At 39.5% G+C, this 23,151-nt stretch overlaps 1 protein-coding gene and 1 non-coding gene across 2 annotated transcripts in view; one reads left to right on the forward strand and one right to left on the reverse strand.

Moving 5' to 3' along the window:
* Nucleotides 1-440: 440 nt before the first annotated feature.
* On the reverse strand, nucleotides 441-547 carry LOC114654009 (U6 spliceosomal RNA). The gene has a single exon (XR_003716655.1). It is a non-coding gene; the product is annotated as a U6 spliceosomal RNA (small nuclear RNA).
* Nucleotides 548-15,848: 15,301 nt separating this feature from the next.
* slc22a13b (solute carrier family 22 member 13b) overlaps nucleotides 15,849-23,151 on the forward strand; it is a 53,439-nt gene continuing 46,136 nt past the window's right edge. The window contains exon 1 of the mRNA XM_028803292.2: nucleotides 15,849-16,247. Within this exon, the coding sequence (XP_028659125.2) occupies nucleotides 15,873-16,247 (375 nt within the window). The 5' untranslated portion in view covers nucleotides 15,849-15,872. The remainder of the gene's footprint in view (nucleotides 16,248-23,151) is intronic.

The following is a 23,151-nucleotide window of genomic DNA, read 5'->3' on the forward strand; positions in this document are numbered from 1 at the left end:
TTTTTTATTCACCATATAGTGTTGGCCCTAGTGTGTGCTTGGGGTGTGGGTTTGTTTGTGTGTGTCCTGCGGTGGGTTGGCACCCTGCCCGGGATTGGTTCCTGCCTTGTGCCCTGTGTTGGTTGGGATTGGCTCCAGCAGACCCCCGTGACCCTGTGTTCGGATTCAGCGGGTTGGACAATGGATGGATGGATGGATATACAATTTCTTGTATTAGGAATTTGTCATTTTTTGCATACTCCAACTTACTCTCCAGAGAATGTTTTGGGGTCAGAGTGCTGGGTCAGCTATTAGTACATCAACCCTGGAGGACTGCAGGTTAAGGGCCTTCCTGAAGGGCCCAATGAAGTAGCATTCCTTTGGTCACTGCCAGGATTCCGACTGGCAGCCTTTGAATTACCAGCCCAGCTCCTTTAGCCAGATAGCCCCCACTCTGCACTAAAAAAGAGGAGCGCTTACATGATTTTCTATGATATCCTTGAGCAGGGCCATGCCAATCTACTCTGTATTGCTCCAATTTTAGTTGACGTGCTGCCTGAGGAAGTATCATCTGTGGTGACGAAGAGTCTGGAGAAACTGATCACAATGCACATTAACCACAACATTCCTGCTCCCCTGAATCCACTATGGTTTGTACACCAGCGTAACAGATGTAGATGATGACATTTCCCTTACCCTGCACACTGCTCTGGGACATCTGGAAAGGAAAAACACCTATGTGAGGATAGGCCTTGGCCTGAGCAACTCTATCTTTGACTGGGTGTTTGACTTTCTGACAGATAGACCCCAGTCAGTGAGGATTGGTAACTCTTCCATGCTGTTCACCAACACTGGTGTTCCACAAGGCTGCTGCCTTAGCTCACTTTCTATGCAGTCTACTCACCTATGCATAGCAAAGCATGAGAACTACTGCATCACCAAGTTTGCAGATGATGCCACTGATATTGGCCTCATCAGTGATAATGATGAAGCTGCTACAGGAGGGAGGTAAATGACCTTACTATATGTGACGTAACAGCGACCTCTCCCTGAATGTCATGCTCCACTCCACATCAATGGCTGCCCAGTCAAGACTGTTAGCTGTCTGTTCCAGATCACCAACTGCCTTTCCAGGTCAGTCAACACCCCTTGCATATGCAAAAAGGCTCTTGGAAAAGACTCTTTTTCCTAAGGAGGCTAAAGAGCATTGGGGTGGGAACCAAAACACTAGTGAACTTTTACTGCTGCACTGTTGAAAGTATCCTGACCACATGCATCACAGTGTGGTTTGGTAATCTGACTTGCTAGGATCACAAGCTCCTGCAAAGGACTGTCTGTTCAATTTATAAAATCATTGGACCTGATCTTTACATGGCTTCATACCATCTAATCAACCAGATGTCGGTGGAGAACTGAATTCATCATCACTGCTGACAGCCTTGCAGCTCATCCTGTTCTCTACTTTTTCCTTCTGGGCAGTGCTGCTGTGCTAGTCACCACTCATTCCACCTACTTCAGTGACCACTTCTTCCCTCAGACCATAAGGTGACTGAACTCCCAGTAACCTGATGCTACCTGCCCTGCGCTGTCTACTGTCACCACCTGCTGGTTTGTGTGTAATTGTATTGTAAATGACTTCTTTTTCCTATTTTATTCATTTTCTGCAACTCTTATTCACTGTTTTTATTTATACATCACTACAACTATGGCACAAAACTTGTGGTACTATGCTTTTGTTGTGTATGTGATAATAAAGATCTCTAAAAATCAGGTACAGAAATTGAAGCAGAAAAAAATACAAAACTTTACATTGGGTCATTTTCACTTTCCTTTTTTTGTTCATTAGTTTCTTACAATGAATGTAACAAACCAATTGATGAGTGCAACATCACATCTATGGGAAATTAACTTTCTTCTGATAGTGCAGTTAACAAGCATCAATTACACATTTTTAAAAGGACTGTGTCACTTTGTGGCAAAGAATCAGTGGTAACTGAGCATATTGAGGTGGCATATTTGACAGAACTAAAATAAAACCCAGGAAAGGGAGATACTCACTCAGGTTTGGCATTGTTTGGTGCGTCATTTCTCCTGCAGTGGTCTTCTTGTCTTCCACATTGTTGTTCACGTCTGTGCTGGTGTTTAGCATACTGCAGTTTACTGACGAGGCTTCTAGGACCAGTGATATTAAGCGTTTCCTGACTATCTGGTCAAGTCTGCCAAATTAGTCTCTACGGTAGTGTTTATGGCTTGTTCAAATCAACTTTTGTTTTTCTCTCTTTTTTGTTTTTTCATCATTGGGCTTTATCTTTGAATGTCCATCTATTTTGTCTTTTTATTTTATTTGTATGGTAACACTTACCCCATGTACTTTGTAGTTGTTGCTCAAGCATTCCTAATAGTTTCTCAAAATGCCCACTACAGGGGGATATTACCACCGAACCCCAGCTAGTACTATGGGCAAACACAACATCTTTATAAAATATAAAAATGTGTTTTTCTGAAATGCGCTAATCATTTTTGGTTTGAGTATGGAGCATAAAAGGAAAAAAGAAATTGCCTGAAAAGTCAAAGGCAATCCAATCACAAATCCAAATAATGGTCAAAAAAAACAGAAGACAGATGTCAAAAATTCAGTAAATCACAATGAAACACTCACTAACTCCCAAGTGCGTTCAAATGAACTGCAAGGAACTGTGGGCTTGTCCCCATCTTTATACCGCTGAAGGCTGTCCCTTGCAGTGATGGACAGGTGGCTCTGCCTCTTGGGGAACCACCCACAAGACACAAGGAACATAACACAGGAATAAGGAATAAAACAAATACAGTCATATAAAAAAGTTTGGGAACCCCTCTCAGCCTGCATGATAATTTACTTTCAACAAAAAAGATAACAGTGGAATGTCTTTTATTTCCTAGGAACATCTGAGTACTGGGGTGTTTTCCGAACAAACATTTTTAATGAAGCAGTATTTAGTTGTATGAAATTAAATCAAATGTGAAAAACTGGCTGTGCAAAAATGTGGGTCCCCTTGTAATTTTGCTGATTTGAGTGCATGTAACTGCTCAATATTGATTACTGGCAACACCAAATTGGTTGGATTAGCTTGTTAAGCCTTGAACTTCATAGACAGGTGTGTCCAATCGTGAGAAAAGGTATTTAAGGTGGTCAATTGCAAGTTGTGCTTCCCTTTGACTCTCCTCTGAAGAATGACAGCATGGGATCCTCAAAGCAACTCTCAAAAGATCTGAAAACAAAGATTGTTCAGTATCATGGTTTAGGGGAAGGCTACAAGAAGCTATCTCAGAGGTTTAAACTGTCAGTTTCAACTGTAAGGAATGGAATCAGGAAATGGAAGGCCACAGGCACAGTTGCTGTTAAACCCAGGTCTGGCAGGCCAAGAAAAATACAGGAGCGGCATATGCGCAGGATTGTGAGAATGGTTACAGACAACCCACAGATCACCTCCAAAGACCTGCAAGAACATCTTGCTGCAGATGGTGTATCTGTACATTGTTCTACAATTCAGCGCAATTTGCACAAAGAACATCTGTATGGCAGGGTGATGAGAAAGAAGCCCTTTCTGTACTCACATCATAAACAGAGTCGCTTGTTGTATGCAAATGCTCATTTAGACAAACCAGATTCATTCTGGAACAAACTGCTTTGGACTGATGAGACAAAAATTGAGTTATTTGGTCATAACAAAAAGCGCTTTGCATGGCGGAAGAAGAACATCGCATTTCAAGATAAACACCTGCTAACTACTGTCAAATTTGGTGGAGGTTCCATCATGCTGTGAGACTGTGTGGCTAGTTCAGGGACTGGGGCCCTTGTTAAAGTCGAGGGTCGGATGAATTCAACCCAATATCAACAAATTCTTCAGGATAATGTTCAAGCATCAGTCACAAAGTTGAAGTTACGCAGGGGTTGGATATCCAACAAGACAATGACCCAAAACACAGTTTGAAATCTACAAAGGCATTCATGCAGAGGGAGAAGTACAATGTTCTGGAATGGCTGTCACAGTCGCCTGACTTGAATATCATCGAAAATCTATGGGATGATTTGAAACAGGCTGGCCATGCTCAGTAGTCATCAAATTTAAATGAACTGGAGAGATTTTGTATAGAAGAATGGTCAAAAACACCTCCATCCAGAATCCAGACACTCATCAAAGGCTACAGGAGGCGTCTGGAGGCTGTTATATTTGCAAAAGGAGGCTCAACTAAGTATTGATGTAATATCTCTATTGGGGTGCCCACATTTATGCACCTGTCTAATTTTGTTATGATGCATATTGCATATTTTCTGTTAATCCAATAAACTTAATGTCACTGCTGAAATTCTACTATTTCCATAAGGCATGTCATATATTAAAAGGAAGTTGCTACTTTGAAAGCTCAGCCAATGATAAACAAAAATCCAAAGAATTAAGAGGGGTTCCCAAACTTTTTCTTATGACTGTAATTAACAAAGGTAGTAGTCGCATAAGTGGAAAACCCAAAAATGAGCAAAAAAAGATATAAAAAGAGAACTTGACCCCAGCCAGGCGTGGAACCCTGGTTGAAATATAGCAGTAGTGGTGGCTGAGAAAAAAATTGAATCTCATGTTTTCTTGGAGTAAGTACACAAGGAATTCCCATAAACAGGATCAATAGTTGATCTACACTGGTCAGTCACAAATTTGTGGCAAATATCACAGTACTTGTGTTGCGTAATTCACACATCTTTTATACAGTTGCTAGATTAAAATGTGCAAAACAAATGCTTTTTGCTAACATGTTGTTAAATAAGTACTGAGTTAATAAGTACTATGTTGTAAATAAGTCCTTTCTGAAATATCAGCCTGCATGTCAGCAGGAATCTCAAAGGCTCGAGGGGTGGGACTTTTTAAATTGAAAACAGAACTCTTGACCAATGAATGATGAGTAGAGGCGGGTTTTCAAGTCAAAACTTCCCTCTTGTGAGTGTTTGGGTTTACTGTTTATGCCTAGAATTGCAGAAGTAACTAATATCATTTTAGCAAAAATAATGCATTTGTTTTACATGTTTTGAGCCACCGACAATATAAAAGACTAGGATTATGCAACACGAATAACTAGAGATTTTTCCATTTTTTTTACATGGACGTTTAACACAACTTTTTCCACTGTCCAGCATTAATCACCTATCAGTCCCATCAATGAGAATCTCTTTTATGTACTTTCTCCAAGAACATATGAGATTAAACATTTTTTCAGCCACCACTACAAAGTACATGGGGTAAGCAACCTATAAAAAAAATAATTTTTTGGGTTGAGTATTCCTTCAAATTTGCCATGAGTGGAAGAAAAAATAGGGGTCACATAGTCATTTAGGATATGCATTATATAATAAAATATAGCATTCATCGAAGAAGGTTTAAAATGTTAATATCAGAAACCTGCTCACCAGTGAACAAATACGAGAATGTGCCAGGAGCAGGTTGATGTACTGTAATACACCAAATGTATGATTAAGTAATCAGCAGATGTCACATACTCAGAGATTTCAAGGGTTATAAACTTAGAGATATTGAAGAACAAGGGCATGATGGAGAAAGACTTTTATTTAGGCTGGTTGTGCTCTATGCTAAACACCTCATGTGTTTTAACCAATCAGAGTATGATATGTAAGCATCAGTCTGCACTGTTATGTAAATTCAGTTATCAATAAGTGTGAGCTTCTGCTGTTATTCTGTGATCACAACAGTCTGTTACAGAATGAAGGATACTCCTTCTTCAGCACAGTGCTGCAAGAGAAGAAATGATGCCATGAACAGCTTTTCCCCTGCTTGATTACTGACTCATCAGATTTGTCTTGTTAGAGGATGAGTTTCTTTATTTAATTAAGATATTGATTTCTACCACACATGGGCCACAGCTGATGCCCTCAGTAATGGTTGGATGGCAGGATCAAACACAGTATGGGTTCAGTTCATGCCAGTGCACACATTTACTTATACGTTTCCAGTTTAGACTCTCCACTGAACCTAACTAGAACCTTGGCAGTGTAGCAAAAATTCAAAAAAAACAATACCTGGAGAAAAAAAAGAACATGACAATGTCATGCATACACTGCCTGAGCTAGAATTCCGACTCTGAAGGCCTTATGTAGAAGTAAACTCTTTGTCAAAATATAGCTTGAAGCATTTAGAAAGCGTGGTAGATTCTGCTAGTGAAGCATTCCAAGAGGGCATTTAGCAATAAAGAGCTTTGCCATTCAGCTGTTATCAGGATGCAATTATTGCAGAGCTCAGGTGTCCAGTGCTTATGTACAAAGTCCTTTTGTCAGTGAGCAGAAATCCTTTTTATTAGCTACAGTTCTTGCAGAGTGAAGAAAAAAGTGCAAATCGAGCTCTTATTCATATTAGTTGATAAGAGAAATGGAAGGATTAATTAAGAGAGCTGATAATAAGGAAATGATTATGTTCAAAAGGCAGATTGGCCTGACATGCCTGTCACTCTTGTTTTTAGTGACTGTCACTGTGCTTTACCTGAACAGGATAATAGCAGCCCACCCTTCAGAGTTGATTGGTGTGTTGTGCAGGCTCGCTGGTTAAGCTATTTACTCCACAGCACCCAATGAGCCACTACAGTAATGTGAGGAGGAAAGGAAAAGAGAAATAATAATAAGTTCTACTTTAGCCCCATCAGTTGAATGTGTGAGACACTAATCAGATATTAACTTTCATAGATTGATAAAGCCTTAGAATCTCTTCAGGTCCCCAAAACAATGGTGAGAGTAAAGCAAGTGTGGTTCAGCAGAACTGGTGTAGCTTTCAGTGTAGTGCTAGGTAGTTGTTTTAAAGTGATTATTTCATTTAACAAGTGCTGCAACATGGAGGTGACATTCCACATCCCAAGAGTCAGTTTGCAGACACGTCCAGCTAGGAGGAGACCCCAGCAAAGACCAAGGGCTCATTGGTAGGATTAGATCTCCCAGATGGCCTGGGAATGCCTTGGGATCCCACAGTATGAGTTGGGAAGCGTAACAATGGAAAAAGATGTATGGGCCTCACTGCTAAGACTCTTACCCCCATGGCGTCATCTTTGTATAAGCGGTGGAAAATGAATGAATGCAATGTGGAGGGGACTTTGTTAACTGGTTCCTTTAATGCTGCTTGCTCTACATGTAGACAGCTATGCTCCACTATTACATTCATCAACTTGGTGTCTCTCGTGATCCTCAGGCCTAGTTTATACCTAACACATCTGCACAGGTGCATGGACTGCACAGCAAAAATTACATCCGATTTGGAGACGTTACGTACATGCACTGTGTTTTCACTGCACATTCAAATTTTTCTAACTACACGTCACTGTAGATGCGGCGATCAGGTATCCAAAATGATGAATTTCAAAGAGATCCTAGCCACATGGGGGACAGTTTGATGAACAAACGACTGCTTTTGATGCAACAGGTCATCAAAACTCAATGAAAGCATGCAAGAATATTTGAAACGCATCTGTTTATCACATAGCTATCCCACTGATAGGAATATTACACTCACCCTCCCTTCACCACTTTTGGTCAATAGGTCTGACACTCCAACTTCTCCTTTTCTTCCTCTTAAAGCTAATAATGGCAGGCACAACTCTTCTTCCATCAGCGGATTGTCACATCCTCTACTGTGACATCATTAGCTATGTGACACTGACCAAACACGGTCACTTATTGACTAGGAGACTATAAAGGTGGCAATCGGCCAGGCCACAACAAGTATAAATGTGTTTTGGTTCCTCATCGTGCATGCACTTTGCATTGTGGTCTGCGCATATAAACCAGACTTTATGGACATGCAAAATGCCAGAGGATTATTGTGAGCAGGAGGAAGACCAGAAAATGAATAGCAAGGGTCAAAAATATCAGAGACAAAAGTAGATCGGGAATCAGGTTCAAAGGTAAAACACCGTCGTAAATCAAAACCAAAAATGATCCAGAACCAGGGCCTACTTAAATAGACACTATCACTAAAGAAGATGAAAGTATTTGTGAATCCATGATTGATATCCTAGTACATTATCTCTATTTATAGAGAACTTCCTGTGACGTCACAAATGTGACAAGTGTGGTCACATGATCACAGAAGACAACGTTGCATGAATACAGGGAAACAAGACGATAATAAATATAAACTTTATTACAAGAAAAACGCAAAACAAATGATGGATTCAGAATCTGAATGGATCAAAACCCCTGAAAAATTTTCTCTCTATTATAAAGAAAAATTTTGCAACGACACAAGACTTTTTTCCTGCAACGAGACGTGAAGAGAGACAGAGAGACACTTTCAGGTCCTGTGAGACGGTCAAGTCACGTCATATTTACAACCTTTGGAAGCAAGTCCCGTGATACACATGCAGAGCAGGTTAGAGATAATGGAATTAGGAAAATTCTAAAGTCTCAAGAAAATGAGAGTAAAGATCGCATTAGCTCAAACAAATGGAAAATATTACTCGGTGAAAAAACGGAACAGCGAAAAGAGATCGAATAGTGTTTGAGGGATGTCTGGGGGACAAGAGAGACAATGCAATGCGACAAAAGGACAAGTGCTGTACAGGCTTTTAAACGTTTGAAGCGCCACATGAAATGCAGATCACGTGGCACGGCCGCAGCAGCAAGCTAGCAGCTGATCGAGCAAAGAGGAGATCAAAAAAAACAACTGTTATTTGTTTCCCATTGTATCACCATTTTAAGAGGGGGCTTCAGAGGAGCGATCGCGTCTACTTGGGTTGTGTTCAGCCACCCTCTTCACAATGGCGTGTAGTGCTGGTGGGGGGGGAAGGGGTTGGCGAACAAAGCAATCAGGGGGTAAAGCCCCCTAGTATTTAAAAATATACAAAGGTATGTGTACTTATGTTACGGAATTATGTCAATGTAAATGAAACTTTCTTGACAAATTTCCTTGAAGAATATACGAGTTACTTCATGCAGATAGGAATGGCAACCACAGTAGGTGCTTTTCACACCTAAAAGTGAAAATGCCTTTAATTGAGTAAATATTCAGTTGACGTTTTTTAAAGCTGTGCTGCAGAGTTTTGATTAAGCTAAGAAACTGAAGAACGTTTCAAAAACTGGCAATAAATTTGCAGCTTGAATGGCATCACCTGCTTGCAGCTGATCTAAAACCCAACCATCTTCTGCAGTAGCAACGAAAGCTTGTCCTCGACAGGCTTGCATTATTTTTCATTCTGCATGTCTCATGCTGCTGGGATAGACTCTGGCTTACCAAGTTCCAGTAATGAAAGAATTAGGTCTAGAAAAAGTGTAGCTGAACATCGAGATCATGTTGTTTCCGGTCATGATAAATTTCAGCACCCTTCTTTAATCTTGGTGGACTGGACAGTAAACAAAATTGGTGCATTACTATCATTTAGTAATAAAATGCATTGCATTTGTGATTCCAATAGATGGAACATCTCAACCATTAACACATTTATGAATCTCATATCAAAATTGCATATAACAGAGTTAATTTCACAGTACAGAGACAACCCTGGTTAAAATCACCAATGACCTGCTGATGGCAGCTGACTCTGGGCTGTTAACCATACTTATACTCCTTGATCTGAGCTCTGCCTTCGATACAATCACTCATGATATTCTTCTTGAGAGATTAAGATCAATTGGTATTATTGGCACTCCACATTACTGCTTTAAATCTTATCTTTCATATTGAACACAGTTTGTACAATTGGAAAACTTCAGATCACAAGTTTGCCCAGTTTGTTAGTGGTGTTCCCCAGGGCTCCATCTTGGGTCTTCTTCTATTTATTATTTATCTTCTGCCCATTGGTCATATCTTTAGGAAATTTGTTATTCATTTTCACTGTTATGCTGACAACAACCAGCTCTATCTGTCCACTATGCCTGATTCCACTCTTCCACCTTTTTATCTCTCTGACTGTCTGCAGGAAGTTAAATCATGGCTGTCTGCTAATTTTCTCTAAATAAATAGTGATAAAACAGAAGTTCTTCTGGTAGGAACTAAATCTGTTTTGGATAAATGTGATAATATTTCATTGGCTGTTGATTATTCTCTAATCTCTACTTCCTCCCAGTTTAAGAGCTTAGGTGTTATTCCTGAGAGTACCTTAAAATTTGAGGTGCATATTAATAATGTTACTTGGTCTGCATATTTCCATCTACATAATATCAGCTGTTTACGTCCATCTCTTTCAGCTACCAGCACTGCTATTCTTGTACATGCTCTGGTTACGTCTCGTATTGATTATTGTAATTCTATCCTTTCTGGTCTTCCTCACAAACTCCTTTACAAACCTGAATTGGTTCAGAATGCTGCAGCTCGTATTATTACCAGAACCCCTTCCACAGAACACATTACTCCTGTCCTTCAGCAGCTTCACCGGCTCCCTATTAAATATTGCATTGGTTTTAAGATTCTGCTTATTAGTTACAAAACCCTTCATAATCTAGCACCTCCTTATCTTTCTGATCTTCTTCACCTTTCCATTCCTTCTTGTATCCTTAGATTGTCTTCTTCTATCGATCTTATTATACCTCCTGCTCACTTGACTATCATGGGGTTTAGAGCTTTCAGATGAGTAGCTCCTCGCCCCTGGGACTCTCTCCCACAAGACGTATGTAATATCGACTCTCTTCCTACCTTTAAATCTCATCTTAAAACACACCTTTTTAAGCTGTCTTACTCTGTCTGATAATTTTAGTTGATAAATTTAAATTCAATTTTATTATTGCATTTATTCTGTTTTTTTTTATTGTACTGTAATATTTTATTAATTTTATGTTGTGACTGTTGTTATTAATGTGCTCTGTAAGATGTCCTTGTGTGCCTTGAAAGGTGCATATAAATGAAATAAATTATTATTACTGTATATACTTGTAGTTAAGTTCTCCCGCGGATAATTTTCTGGTATTTGATAATGTCGGTTGTATAAGTCGATTGCGGAAAACTCACGCTATTGGTCCAAGAGATTATGATATGCTAACGCCCACCTCAGAGAGTAACCATGGAGCACACGGCCTTTTTTCTCTATTGTGCCTATGTCACCACACGGTAATACCTGAACTATTCCAAAGCGACGTTCACACTGATTTGTGTTTTTTGTATCTCACACCCTCACACACCTTTATTGTAACAGCATCCCTTATCTACGATGGAGCATTCGATCAGAAGAAAATATGAAGCTGATTTTAAATTAAAAGCGGAAGAAATTGGTAACTGCACTGCTGCAATAAAATGTGACGTGTCTGAGAAACTGATGCGAGATTGGAAGAGGCGAGAAGATGTAAAAAGAAAAAAATTGTAAGGGGCTCATTTTTGAATGGGTGTATAAGTCAGGGTCCGATTTTTGACTTATACGTGAGTATATATGGTATTTATTATATGCATTACATTTATCATTCCAACAACTGGCACATCACAAACAAGTGTAGTAATGCATTTTTTTACTATAAATGTTAGTGATATGCCATCTTTTAGAATGAAAAATGCAGTGCGTTCAATTGTGTCATGCGTTACCAAATGCATTTCAATAGATGGTGCACTGCAAAGAGAAGATCTCAGACCTGTTTTAGGTTTTAACACATCTTAGACGGGTAGCACAGATTCATAAAATAATACAACGTTGTGAGTCATTGTGACTAAAATGACAAAACAAGGATCTAAAATATAGCACTTTAATTTACATATTATATTCAGTTCATTCCAATTTACCCCAATTAGCACACAGATAAGTTATATATTCTAGGAACATTCCTAATATGTTAGTTAATATAATCTATATGTCCCAAATTATAAAAAAAACTTATTAAAAGTCTTGGGTAAATATCTCATTCACAGAGTAAGGCTTCTTATTTGTAAATTAATATATTGTCACAAGAGAATAAAGCAATAAAAAGTAAAAATGTAACATGATCTCACCTCCAACTTGATGAAGTGGCACAAATAACGTCCGCATGACCTACTAGTCTAATAGGCAGGCAATCTGAACATTTTGACGCACTTTTACTGTTCCTACAGAGAATGTTTCCTTTATACCATGGAGTGATTTAAAAATTGCAGCCTAACCGTCCTGTTCAGGATTTTATAGTTTATTCTGTTGTTGTTGACCACCCATATATAGTGCCATGCATGCAGCATATAAACCTGTTGATCCAGTTCAGGGTCTTGGGAAGCTGAAACCTGTGTTGGTCCCACTGGGTGTTTGATGCCAGAATGGCCTGCAGGTCCATCACCAGGCAGAGTCACCAGTTAACCACAAATGGTGGGTTGTGAGAGGTAAACTCCAAAGTGTAGCAGGAACAAGCAAAGTTCACAGATGTAGACAGTTTAAAAGCCCTCTTACACTTTTTTAAATGTTATACCATTTTCCCAATATTTTGGTTTGGTATGTCCTTCCTTTCCACACAGTTTTGAAAAGCATCAAGTGCAGCACATATACAAGGCCTAGTGGCTTCATCACCTTTGGCCCAGACATCATCCAACCTGTGGCTTTGTTACTGATCAGCTTTTTGCCTACCATGAAGGTTACAACCTCAGAAACGTACCTAAATTCCTATTGATTTTGAAGTTTAGACCCACCAAGGAAGGTGCATCCATAAGGTTTAGGAATTCCTCAAAATGCTCCTTACATCTTTCAACCATATCCCCAGTTGAGGTCAACATTCTTATACCCTTGCCTGTAGATAGCCTGTTTAATCCTTCATAAGTCTGTGGATGACTACATGTGATCTCATATCATTTTCCAAGACATCATCAAACTTCTACTGTTGCAGCTCCCATCTTCAATCTTCTTCTATAATACGCTACTGTGGCTGTTCATTTGTCTCTCCAGGATTTTAAATCACCTGTCGCTCGCAAACCGTTTGACTTATTAACCTGAAATTTGGTACACATATAATACGTGACATCTACTATCCACTTTTGGGGTGATGATTTTATTACTCTTTTTATTTTTATTTTATTTTATTGTAGAATCAATTCTCGGCAGCACGCAGCAGGGTGGCCGTGCAGCACATGCATATGGGCGCCATTCTCATTCCCTACCACCTTCGTTAATTATTCTTGAAGCAGATTGAAGACTTAAGTGCCAGATTAAGTGAAAAATTAAAGAAAACATACTAAGTAATTGCAACACAAAAACTAACTTAATCATTTTTAACACGAAAAGATACCGACGAATAGAGAAGCAGCGGGCTGCTAGGGTGGAGTAAAGAAGAGCTGCTCAGGAAGCAGCAAGCACATCAGCCTCTGAGCAAACGAATGGTAAACGTACAGAGAAAGAGGATGAAAACTAGGAATAATCAAGTCAAGTGTATTCACTGCACGTTATCATGTAGTGCGCGGTTACTGGTCTTCTTCTATAATACACTACTGTGGCTGTCCGTTTGTCTGTCCAGGATTTTAAATCACCTGTAGCTTACAAACCGTTTGAACTATTGACCTGAAATTTGGTACACATATACTATGCTGAAACTCTGCACTACAGCTTTATATTAAAAGCAAAGAGTTTTGGAATTATTACTCTTTTTATTTTATTTAATTGAAGAATCAACTCTCCACAGTGGTCAGCAGGGTGGCCATGTGGCGCATGCATGCAAGCGCTGTTCTCATCTCTACCACCTTCGCTGTCACTTCCCCTGCCTCTTCATATCTTAAATAATTCTTGAGGCAGATTGAAGACTTAAGTGCCAGCTTAAGTGAAAAATTAAAGAAAACGTACTAAGTAATTGCAACACAAACACTGACTTAATCAGTTTTAACGCAAAAAGATGGCGATGAAAGAAGAGAAGAAGCGGGCCACTAGACTGGAGAAAAGAAGAGCTGCTCAGGAAGCAGTAAGCGCATCAACCTCTGAGCAAACGAATGCTAAACGTACAGAGAAAGAGGATGAAAACTATGAAGAGCGCACTCAACATTTATGACAGGCTGAGACAAAGCGAATGAGAATTGCTCGAGCAACTGAGAGCAAACAACAGACCATACAACGAAGACAGGCCAATACTGAGCGAAAGAGAATCACAAGAGCAAACGAGACTGAGAAAGAGGCTAATCGACTTTGGTAGTCAGTGGTCAAACGTGCCAGAATTGCAAAGGCAAATGAGACAGAACAAAACGCCATCCAGCGACGACAAAGAGAATAGCTAGAATGCTCTTAGTCAAGTGTACCGTTACTGGTCTACTGAGGTCCTCTTTCTTTAAATTCCCTTTACAATTAGTTTCCATCAATAGGCCAGCTTCATGGGTATTACCCACTGTTTGATCATTCTCCTTTTTAGCTTCTTTCACTACTTAAGTCTTTATCTAGGCCTATTGAGACTCCCAGCAATGTCGAAGAGTGTCTTCTAGTGGTGAGAACTGAGGTGTCCTTAACAAAAGAAAGTAGTACCTCCATCTGTGTGTTTGTGTCCTTGATTTTAGGTGTTAGCCACTAGTTGATCAGTTTTTAGTAGCTGCTTCCAGTCTTGACGTCTTCAACTGAATCTATTGAGACTCCATGTGCCTGGATTTGAACTCTGGATTTTGGAGCTGTAAGACAGTACTGCACCACCCTCCATGTATTCAGCCTGGCAATATTTTAATTTTAAAATGCATTATGAGTCCTCTTTGAAGTCCTCTTGTTGAACTATATGTCATGTTCAGGGTGTCCTTACATGCTTTATCTTTGGCACAGGCCATTTCTGTACTCTGCCCCACAGCGTTCAACAAAGTGAGAATTAATGTGCAAGAGAGCAGGTCCTACTGTTGGTTTTTGTTTGTTTTGCAAATAGTAAATGCGGTTGGGTACACAAATGTCTGACCCATTAACTCTTGGTAATGGTGCACCGCAGGGATGTGTCCTTTCTCCACTACTCTTCTCACTTTATACAAATGACTGTACTTCTGGCAATTCGTCTGTCAAACTAAATTTACAGATGACATAACACTAATAGGCCTCATTTCAAACAATGATGAGTCCATATACAGACAAGAGGTGGAAAATCTGACATTGTGGTGCAGCCATAATTATTTGGACCTTAACACTCAAAAAAACTCAGGAGATGATCTTAGATTTCAGGAAACAGTCACCTGTTCACCTATCAGATACTATAAACTGCTCAGCATTCGAGATGACAGAATCGTTTAATTTTCAGGGCACTATGCTGTCACAAACCCTTAAGTGGGACAATACCATCACATGCATTATTAACAAAGTCCATCAGGGAATGTTCTTTTTGCGTCAGCTTCTTTTGCTCTCAAGCAATATTGGTCCAGTTCTACACAGCCAACATCAAGCCCATTCTGACCTCATCTATAAGCGTCTGGTTTGGTGCTGCCACTGTTCAGGCTAAGGCCAGTCTGCAAGACATCATCAAAGCCTGTGAAAGGTTCATAGTCAGTAACTTACCTCACATTGAAGTCCTATATGAGTCCAAGGTAAGGAATAGAGATGCAAAGATCATTGCTTATCTGACTTACCTGGGGCATCACCTGTTTCAAATGTCTTTGTGCAGTGAAAGCTAAAACAACATGTCACCTAAACAGGTTTTTTCTGTGCAGTTATTCTTCACTCGGTATCTAGGTAGACCTGCACACTGTGCTACCTTGACATCTTAATCTTATTTTATCTCTTTATAGTTTGTGTTGCCTTTGTATGCTGCATCATATTTTATATTTTATCTTTTTTATATTTACCTTTTTTATTCTGTTTTTTTTCTCTCTCTCAGATCCCCTCAGCTATCTAAATTACTTCTAAACACTCACCAAGTGAAGGTTTAAAGTGCGTGCTTATTATACCCGACTCTTAAATTAAACATTAATTTCTTCTTAGATAACCTTCTTACTGAGGACTTGACTCCCAATACCTGGGATTTGCCAGAGTCTACAAGCTGGCAGGAATGCAACATGAGTGCTTTTGGGCAAATACTAACCGAGATTGGGCAGTTTGGACTGTTTCAGAAGCGCCTGGTGGTGGCCATTAGTGTTCCCAACTTTTTCATGTCGTTTCATATGTTTGCCCAGGTGTTCACTGGCATTAGTGTCCCACATTCCTGCAAAAGTGACTGGATCTTGAAGATCAATTCCAGCCTAACAAAGGAGGAACAGAAAAACCTAACTATTCCCAGAGATGAGGATGGCTTCTTTAAGAAGTGTGAGATGTATATCCCAGCTAACCGGAGCTTGGAGAACATTGAAAACGACGGGCATAATGAGACCATCGAGTGCAACGATGGATGGAATTATGAGAGCCTGCAGTACAGCTCAACGTTAGTAACTCAGGTTTGTGTGCCCATTTTCATTACTTGATGATCGAACAACAGCATCATATTCACTGAAAATCTAGAACATTCGATTATCCCGACAAATGAAATAATAGTTGAAATATCGGCCTGCTCTTAGTAAGTGAGGTAAGAGTATAGAGGGTTCTTGTATGTGGGAAGTTTATGCAGTCATTATCAGAAATGTGAGCTGAAAGATTTGTTGTACTTCTAAACTAACTATGTTCTATACTGGCTGCATCACAGGGGTTTAGGATTGAGTGTTTATTACTTGTAGAGTATGTAAATAAATAAAATTTATTATTATTATTATTATCATTATTATTGTTATCTCATTGGCAATGTGGATCAATCTGACAGCAGGATGCACTGCCATGCCATGCCATTATTATTATAATTTGATATACTGGAAGAAGTGATCTTGTTAAAGTCTGGATTTGTGTACAGTTGCACAATTAATGACTAATTTGCAATGACAGTTGGTGACAATAGCAAGTGATGAGAACATCTGCAATATGCTGCAATTACAACTCGTTATCAAGACATATATTCCAATACAGCTTTCTTATTCTCTATATCCATTAATGACAAATATGTTCTTTGATTTTTCATGTAATGGACACAAAACTTTCGAGGATAGTTAGTTATACTTGCTGATTGTGGTGCCGGGCAGGGCCGTCTTAATGCATGGGCACGCTGGGCAGTTGTTCGGGGGCTCCACGAGCATAGTGGCCCCATGCTAATTTATGTATGTTGTGACTTGCTGTCAATAAATAAATATTATACTATAAATATTTGTTATTGTGTTACAAGTGGATATTGGCATTCACTTCTGATTTCGTATCACGGTCACCTCTGCAACCTCACGTGCATGTATGTGTATGGATCTCACACACTACGTAATGTAAAAGCGTATACAGGTGCTGGTCATAAAATTAGAATATCATGACAAAGTTGATTTATTTCAGTAATTCCATTCAAAAAGTGAAACTTGTATATTAGATTCATTCATTACACACAGACTGATGTGTTTCAAATGTTTATTTCTTTTAATGTTAATGATTATAACTGACAACTAATGAAAGTCCCAAATTCGGTATCTCGGAAAATTAGAATATTGTGAAAAGGTTCAATATTGAAGACACCTGGTGCCACACTCTAATCAGCTAATTAACTCAAAACACCTGCAAAAGCCTTTAAATGGTCTCTCAGTCTAGTTCTGTAGGCTACACAATCATGGGGAAGACTGCTGACTTGACAGTTGTCCAAAAGACGACCATTGACACCTTGCACAAGGAGGGCAAGACACAAAAGGTCATTGCTAAAGAGGCTGGCTGTTCACAGAGCTCTGTGTCCAAGCACATTAATAGAGAGGCGAAGGGAAGGACAAGATGTGGTAGAAAAAAGTGTACAAGCAATAGGGATAACCGCACCCTGGAGAGGATTGTGAAACAAAACCCATTCAAAAATGTGGGGGAGATTCACAAAGAGTGGACTGCAGCTGGAGTCAGTGCTTCAAGAACCACCACGCACAGACGTATGCAAGACATGGGTTGCAGCTGTCGCATTCCTTGTGTCAAGCCACTCTTGAACAAGAGACAGCATCAGAAGCGTCTCGCCTGGGCTAAAGACAAAAAGGACTGGACTGCTGCTGAGTGGTCCAAAGTTAAGTTCTCTAATGAAAGTAAATTTTGCATTTCCTTTGGAAATCAAGGTCCCAGAGTCTGGAGGAGGAGAGGAGAGGCACAGAATCCACGTTGCGTGAGGTCCAGTGTAAAGTTTCCACAGTCAGTGATGGTTTGGGGTGCCATGTCATCTGCTGGTGTTGGTCCATTGTGTTTTCTGAGGTCCAAGGTCAACACAGCCGTCTACCAGGAAGTTTTAGAGCACTTCATGCTTCCTGCTGCTGACGAACTTTATGGAGATGCAGATTTCATTTTCCAACAGGACCTGGCACCTGCATACAGTGCCAAAGCTACCAGTACCTGGTTTAAGGACCATGGTATCCCTGTTCTTGATTGGCCAGCAAACTCGCCTGACCTTAACCCCATAGAAAATCTATGGGGTATTGTGAAGAGGAAGAAGCAATACGCCAGACCCAACAATTCAGAAGAGCTGAAGGCCACTATCAGAGCAACATGGGCTCTCATAACACCTGAGCAGTGCCACAGACTGATCGACTCCATGCCACGCCGCATTGCTGCAGTAATCCAGGCCAAAGGAGCTCCATCTAAATATTGAGTGCTGTACATGCTCATACTTTTCATGTTCATACCTGTCAGTTGGCCAACATTTCTAAAAATCCTTTTTTTGCACTGGTCTTAATTGATATTCTAATTTTCCGAGATACTGAATTTGGGACTTTCATTAGTTGTCAGTTATAATCATCAACATTAAAAGAAATAAACATTTGAAATACATCAGTCTGTGTGTAATGAATGAATCTAATATACAAGTTTCACTTTTTGAATGGAATTACTGAAATAAATCAACTTTGTCAAGATATTCTAATTTTATGACCAGCACCTGTACGTTAACGTCATTCAAGTCAATTCTCTGCAAAGAAATTTCAGAAATGTTTGTGTGGAGCACTTGATTAATATTAAATGAATTCATAGCAATTTCATACTGTGCCACTCCTTCTGTATGGTTTACCAATTGAGTATCATTTATATGTTGACATTTTTGTGTTTTTTAAGGCTCTTGTTATATTGTTCAAACATTTGTGTTGATTAATTTTTGCTGTACAGTATGTTTTTTAATGTTTAAACACTTATTTTGTTGGAAATACCAATACAATAAATATATGTTTAATTTTATCGACCATTTACATTTTTATTCCTGTGAGTGGCTGTGTAGGTAGGGACCCCTATATGCTACTTTGCCCGGGAGCCTATAATGCTGTTAAGACAGCCCTGGTGCTGGAAAGGGGCGCAATGTGGCTTGTTGATTAGTACATTCAAGTAAGAATTTCACTGCACTGTGTATACGTTAAAAGAACGCTATAAAATAAATGTACAGTAGTCCAGTTTGTGCTTTAAAGTGAAAACTCATTGTTGGTGAAATTCCACCATTATTTTAGTTCAGGGGTGTTGAAATCCAGTTCTGGTGGGCTGCATTGGCTGCAGTTTTTCATTCTAACCATCTTCGTAATTAGTGAGCCACTGATTCACTTGTTTTGCCTTCATTTCAATTAATGTGACTCAGGCCCTTAGTTGTTTCTTTTTCTTTAATTAGCAGCCTAACAATAATGAGACACAAAACAAGCCGCCACATGACCAGCTAACCTGCGAATAAAGAAAGGAGAATGTCTTGGCAAGGTTGATCTTCCAGGTCACCAAAAAACATTTTATTGATGTTGTAAGAAAAAACAGAAAATCAACATTTTTGGAAATGTCTGCCATGGCAGAATGAGAGCAGCAACAAGCAGTGGAATTAAATAAGTTTAATTAACTGCAATAATCACCTTCTCATTAAAAAACTGGATGGAGTGAAATTAGTTGGAGTTTGACGTTCCAGTTTAGCTGGTCATCTGTTACCTCCTTTCACGTCTCATTTCTGTTTGGCTGCCATTTAATGAAGAAACAAATCAATTCAGAGAACTGAATCCTTAAAAACAGGGCTATTAAAATGAAGGGAAAAGGAGTTAATTAGTAATGAAAACTGGTCAATGATTAGGAAAAGGGTTACAATGAACACCTGCAGTCACTGCGGACCTCCAGGCCCAGAGTTCGACACTCCTGTTTTAGTTGATTATTTTTGGTTAGAGAGTTATGTTGGGAGCATTGACTTAAGAAATGCTTTGTAAATATCTGCACAAGGACAAAGAGTGAGCCACTGTTCCACAGTGGAATCCAAATCGCCCCTGGTAACCCTTAAATTAAACTCCCACCTGATATCTCCATTTGAGTACCCCCACAAAGGTTTCCATGAAGTCAGAAGGAGGGTAATGGAAGTGTGCCCTCTTACACTTTTTTTAAAAGATGGACCACCATTCCAACCTTTTTCTTTATGAGCAAATCTTTATTATAGAGAATAAGTAAAATACAGAGAGAAACAGAATATATGAAATTGTGAGATAATGAGATTTAGACAAGCCACCGCATGACACAACCCTGTCAGGAACAAAATAAGCAAAAATAGAGAAAGTGACTGAAGTAGTGTCACCATGACTAAATCAGTAAGAACTGCGGTCCACAACCAAACTGAAAATTAAAGGCAGCAAGGAGGAACAGTTTCCATCATCACTAGCCACCAGATAGCCATTTCCGCACAAGCCTGGTGACAGAAAGCCACTCCATGATGTTGGAACGAGATGCTCCATGAATCCTCAGTGCTGAGAGTTCTAGGAGAGTTAATTTATACAAAAAAAGACCATCAAGAATTAACAGAGAAAGAAAAGGGGGATTTCCGTTGAACGGCCATAGCAAATTTGGCAGCCATGGTACCCAGAGAGAACAACCTCTAGATTGGGCGGAAAGAGAGAGAGAGAGTGTGGAAAGGGCCAGGAGAAGGAAAACAATGAAGTAAGAGTGGAATCTGGACAAAGAGCATTGAAGAGAGGGAATTTGAAATATAAAGTCAGTCAGAAGTGACAGTGGGTCACTTCCAAAACATATTGAGAAATGATTTAGGGACATTTAAGGAGCAGAAGTGACAAAGGCTTCAGTGGATAAGCCAATACCAAAACATTTACTTGGGTTAAGATATATGAGATCGATGGACAAAATTAAGTATGCTGATGACTGGGCATTCCTGGAACAGAGAGTGATGTTTCTAAAGATGATGTGTTATGATGTGGGAGAGTACGTTGTCACACAGAATACAAGGGAAAGGACTTGGAGGAGCAAAAAAAGTGTGTTTTTAGTGTGATGAGAATGAGCAAGCAAAGACAAAAAGTGGATGAGACAAAAGAGGACAGGAAATGTAAGGATTGACATCAGTTGGAGATAAAAGACGAAGAGGGGATGGAGAACCTGAACTGAGCCTGGAATATCCAGACTCCCGAGTCATCCAAGATATCGCTGTCAGTGTTAATGCCTAAGACAGACCAACTGTAGAAAAGAAATGAACTGTTCACCAAGATAGAAAGCTACATTATGATATATGGGGGTGTTTGAGTGCCAAATCAGAACTGAACCTAAAGGCTTTTCTATTTGGCGCCACAACTTTAAAGCATAAGGAGTAAAAGGACCAGATTTAGACAGAAGGAGCTTTAGGTTTAAGGAGATGAAGGGGAGAGTGTGTAGCGGGTGAGAAGAAGCAAGTCTTTGTTCAATGAAAAGACAAAATGGAAGGTTGGTGAGAGTACCAAGTCAGTTCTAGGCTTAAGGAGTATAAATCTATTTGGTAAACGTCAGGAAGAGAAACTCCTCCAATGGACTTAGAATGCGCAATACAAGGTCTCTCACCATTCCCAAGAAATTTAGAGAGAAAAGCTCAGACTTCAGGTCAATAACTAATAGGAGGAGAGAGAGGAAGCATTGAGCTAACAAAATGTATACAGGAGACAATATTCATTTTAATAAGTGAAGATGGAGGGATATGTGTCTAGGGAGAGAAGGGTGTCTTTTAATTTGTTTAAGGATGCAACGATAATTAGAAATGACTATGTTCTGTACCAGATTAGAAATGTCAATGCCAAGATATTTAAATGATTTAGTCATGGGGATAGAATAAGTAAGAGGAGAGTATTGATAAAGATGTTTTAAAGGGAGAAGGGCAGATTTGGACCAGTTAATTCTGTACCCTGACACATCTTCATGAGCACTGAAGAAATGTAGCACCTGAGGGGGCATCGCCCAGGAATATAAGGACATTTTTTGTGGAATTTCATTTGTAATTAATGGGGTTATTAACTCTGTTTTGTGGAGAAAAATGGCAAACAATTGTAAGGATGTCCTTTCTTTTCACAGTTTTGAAAAGATGTATCAACTATGGCACCCGCACAATACCTGGTGGCTTAACTTCCTTTTGCTCTGACCTCATCCACTTTGTGGTTTTGCTACCCACAAGCTTTTTTTGTCTACTGTTTCAGTTACAGCCTTTGAAACTCCCCGTGGTTGCTAGTGACTTTTGAACTTTTATCTTCATGAAGGAAGGTGTATCGACTGACTTTGAGAGCTCCTCAGAATGTTCCTTACACCTCTCAACAATATACCCACTTGAGGTCAGCATTCCTCTTGCTGGTTGAGATCCTGCTTACTCTTCATAAGTTGGTGGATGACTTTCAGGCGACCTCATATCATTTTCCAAGAACACATTCAACTTCTACTGTTGCAGCTCCTATCTTCAATCTATATTTACTGAGGGCCTCTTTCTTTAAGTTCTCTTTACAAGTTTCCATCAATGCACCAGCTTCATAGGTATTGCCCACTATTTGATCATTCTCCTATTTAGCTTCTTTTACTACTGAGACTCCATGTTCCTCACCTCCCGCAAACACAGAAGTTTTTTTTCTAGTGGTATGAGCATAAATTGTCCTTAACAGAGAAGGTAGTACCTCCATCTGTGTCTTTGTGTCCTTGATCTTAAAGCAACATTAGGTTTCAACCATATTTGCTCCTTCAGAATTATAAAAACTTCCATTATGCCACCGCCTAAAACTGTTTATGTGAATTGAAGAAAAAATATTCTCAAACCTCCTAGTCTTGGTCCAATAGCCCATTTCTGGAGTTTCTTTGGTGTTGGTATGTCATCTTTATAATATGGAGACCAGTACTGTGCACAGTATAGAAGCTGTGACTGCACAAGTGCATTTCATAGGGTGACGTCCCTTACCTTCTAACAAACAGTACATTGTAACCTAAGATCCTATTCACCTTCTCAATAATGCTAGTCCTCTTCTGGATGCAGACACTGACGAGTTGAATACATTGCAAAACAGTTCTTGTAAAGCCATACCA

Source organism: Erpetoichthys calabaricus, chromosome 6, assembly GCF_900747795.2.
Source record: "Erpetoichthys calabaricus chromosome 6, fErpCal1.3, whole genome shotgun sequence".
In the NCBI taxonomy this organism is placed as follows: Eukaryota; Metazoa; Chordata; class Cladistia; order Polypteriformes; family Polypteridae; genus Erpetoichthys; species Erpetoichthys calabaricus.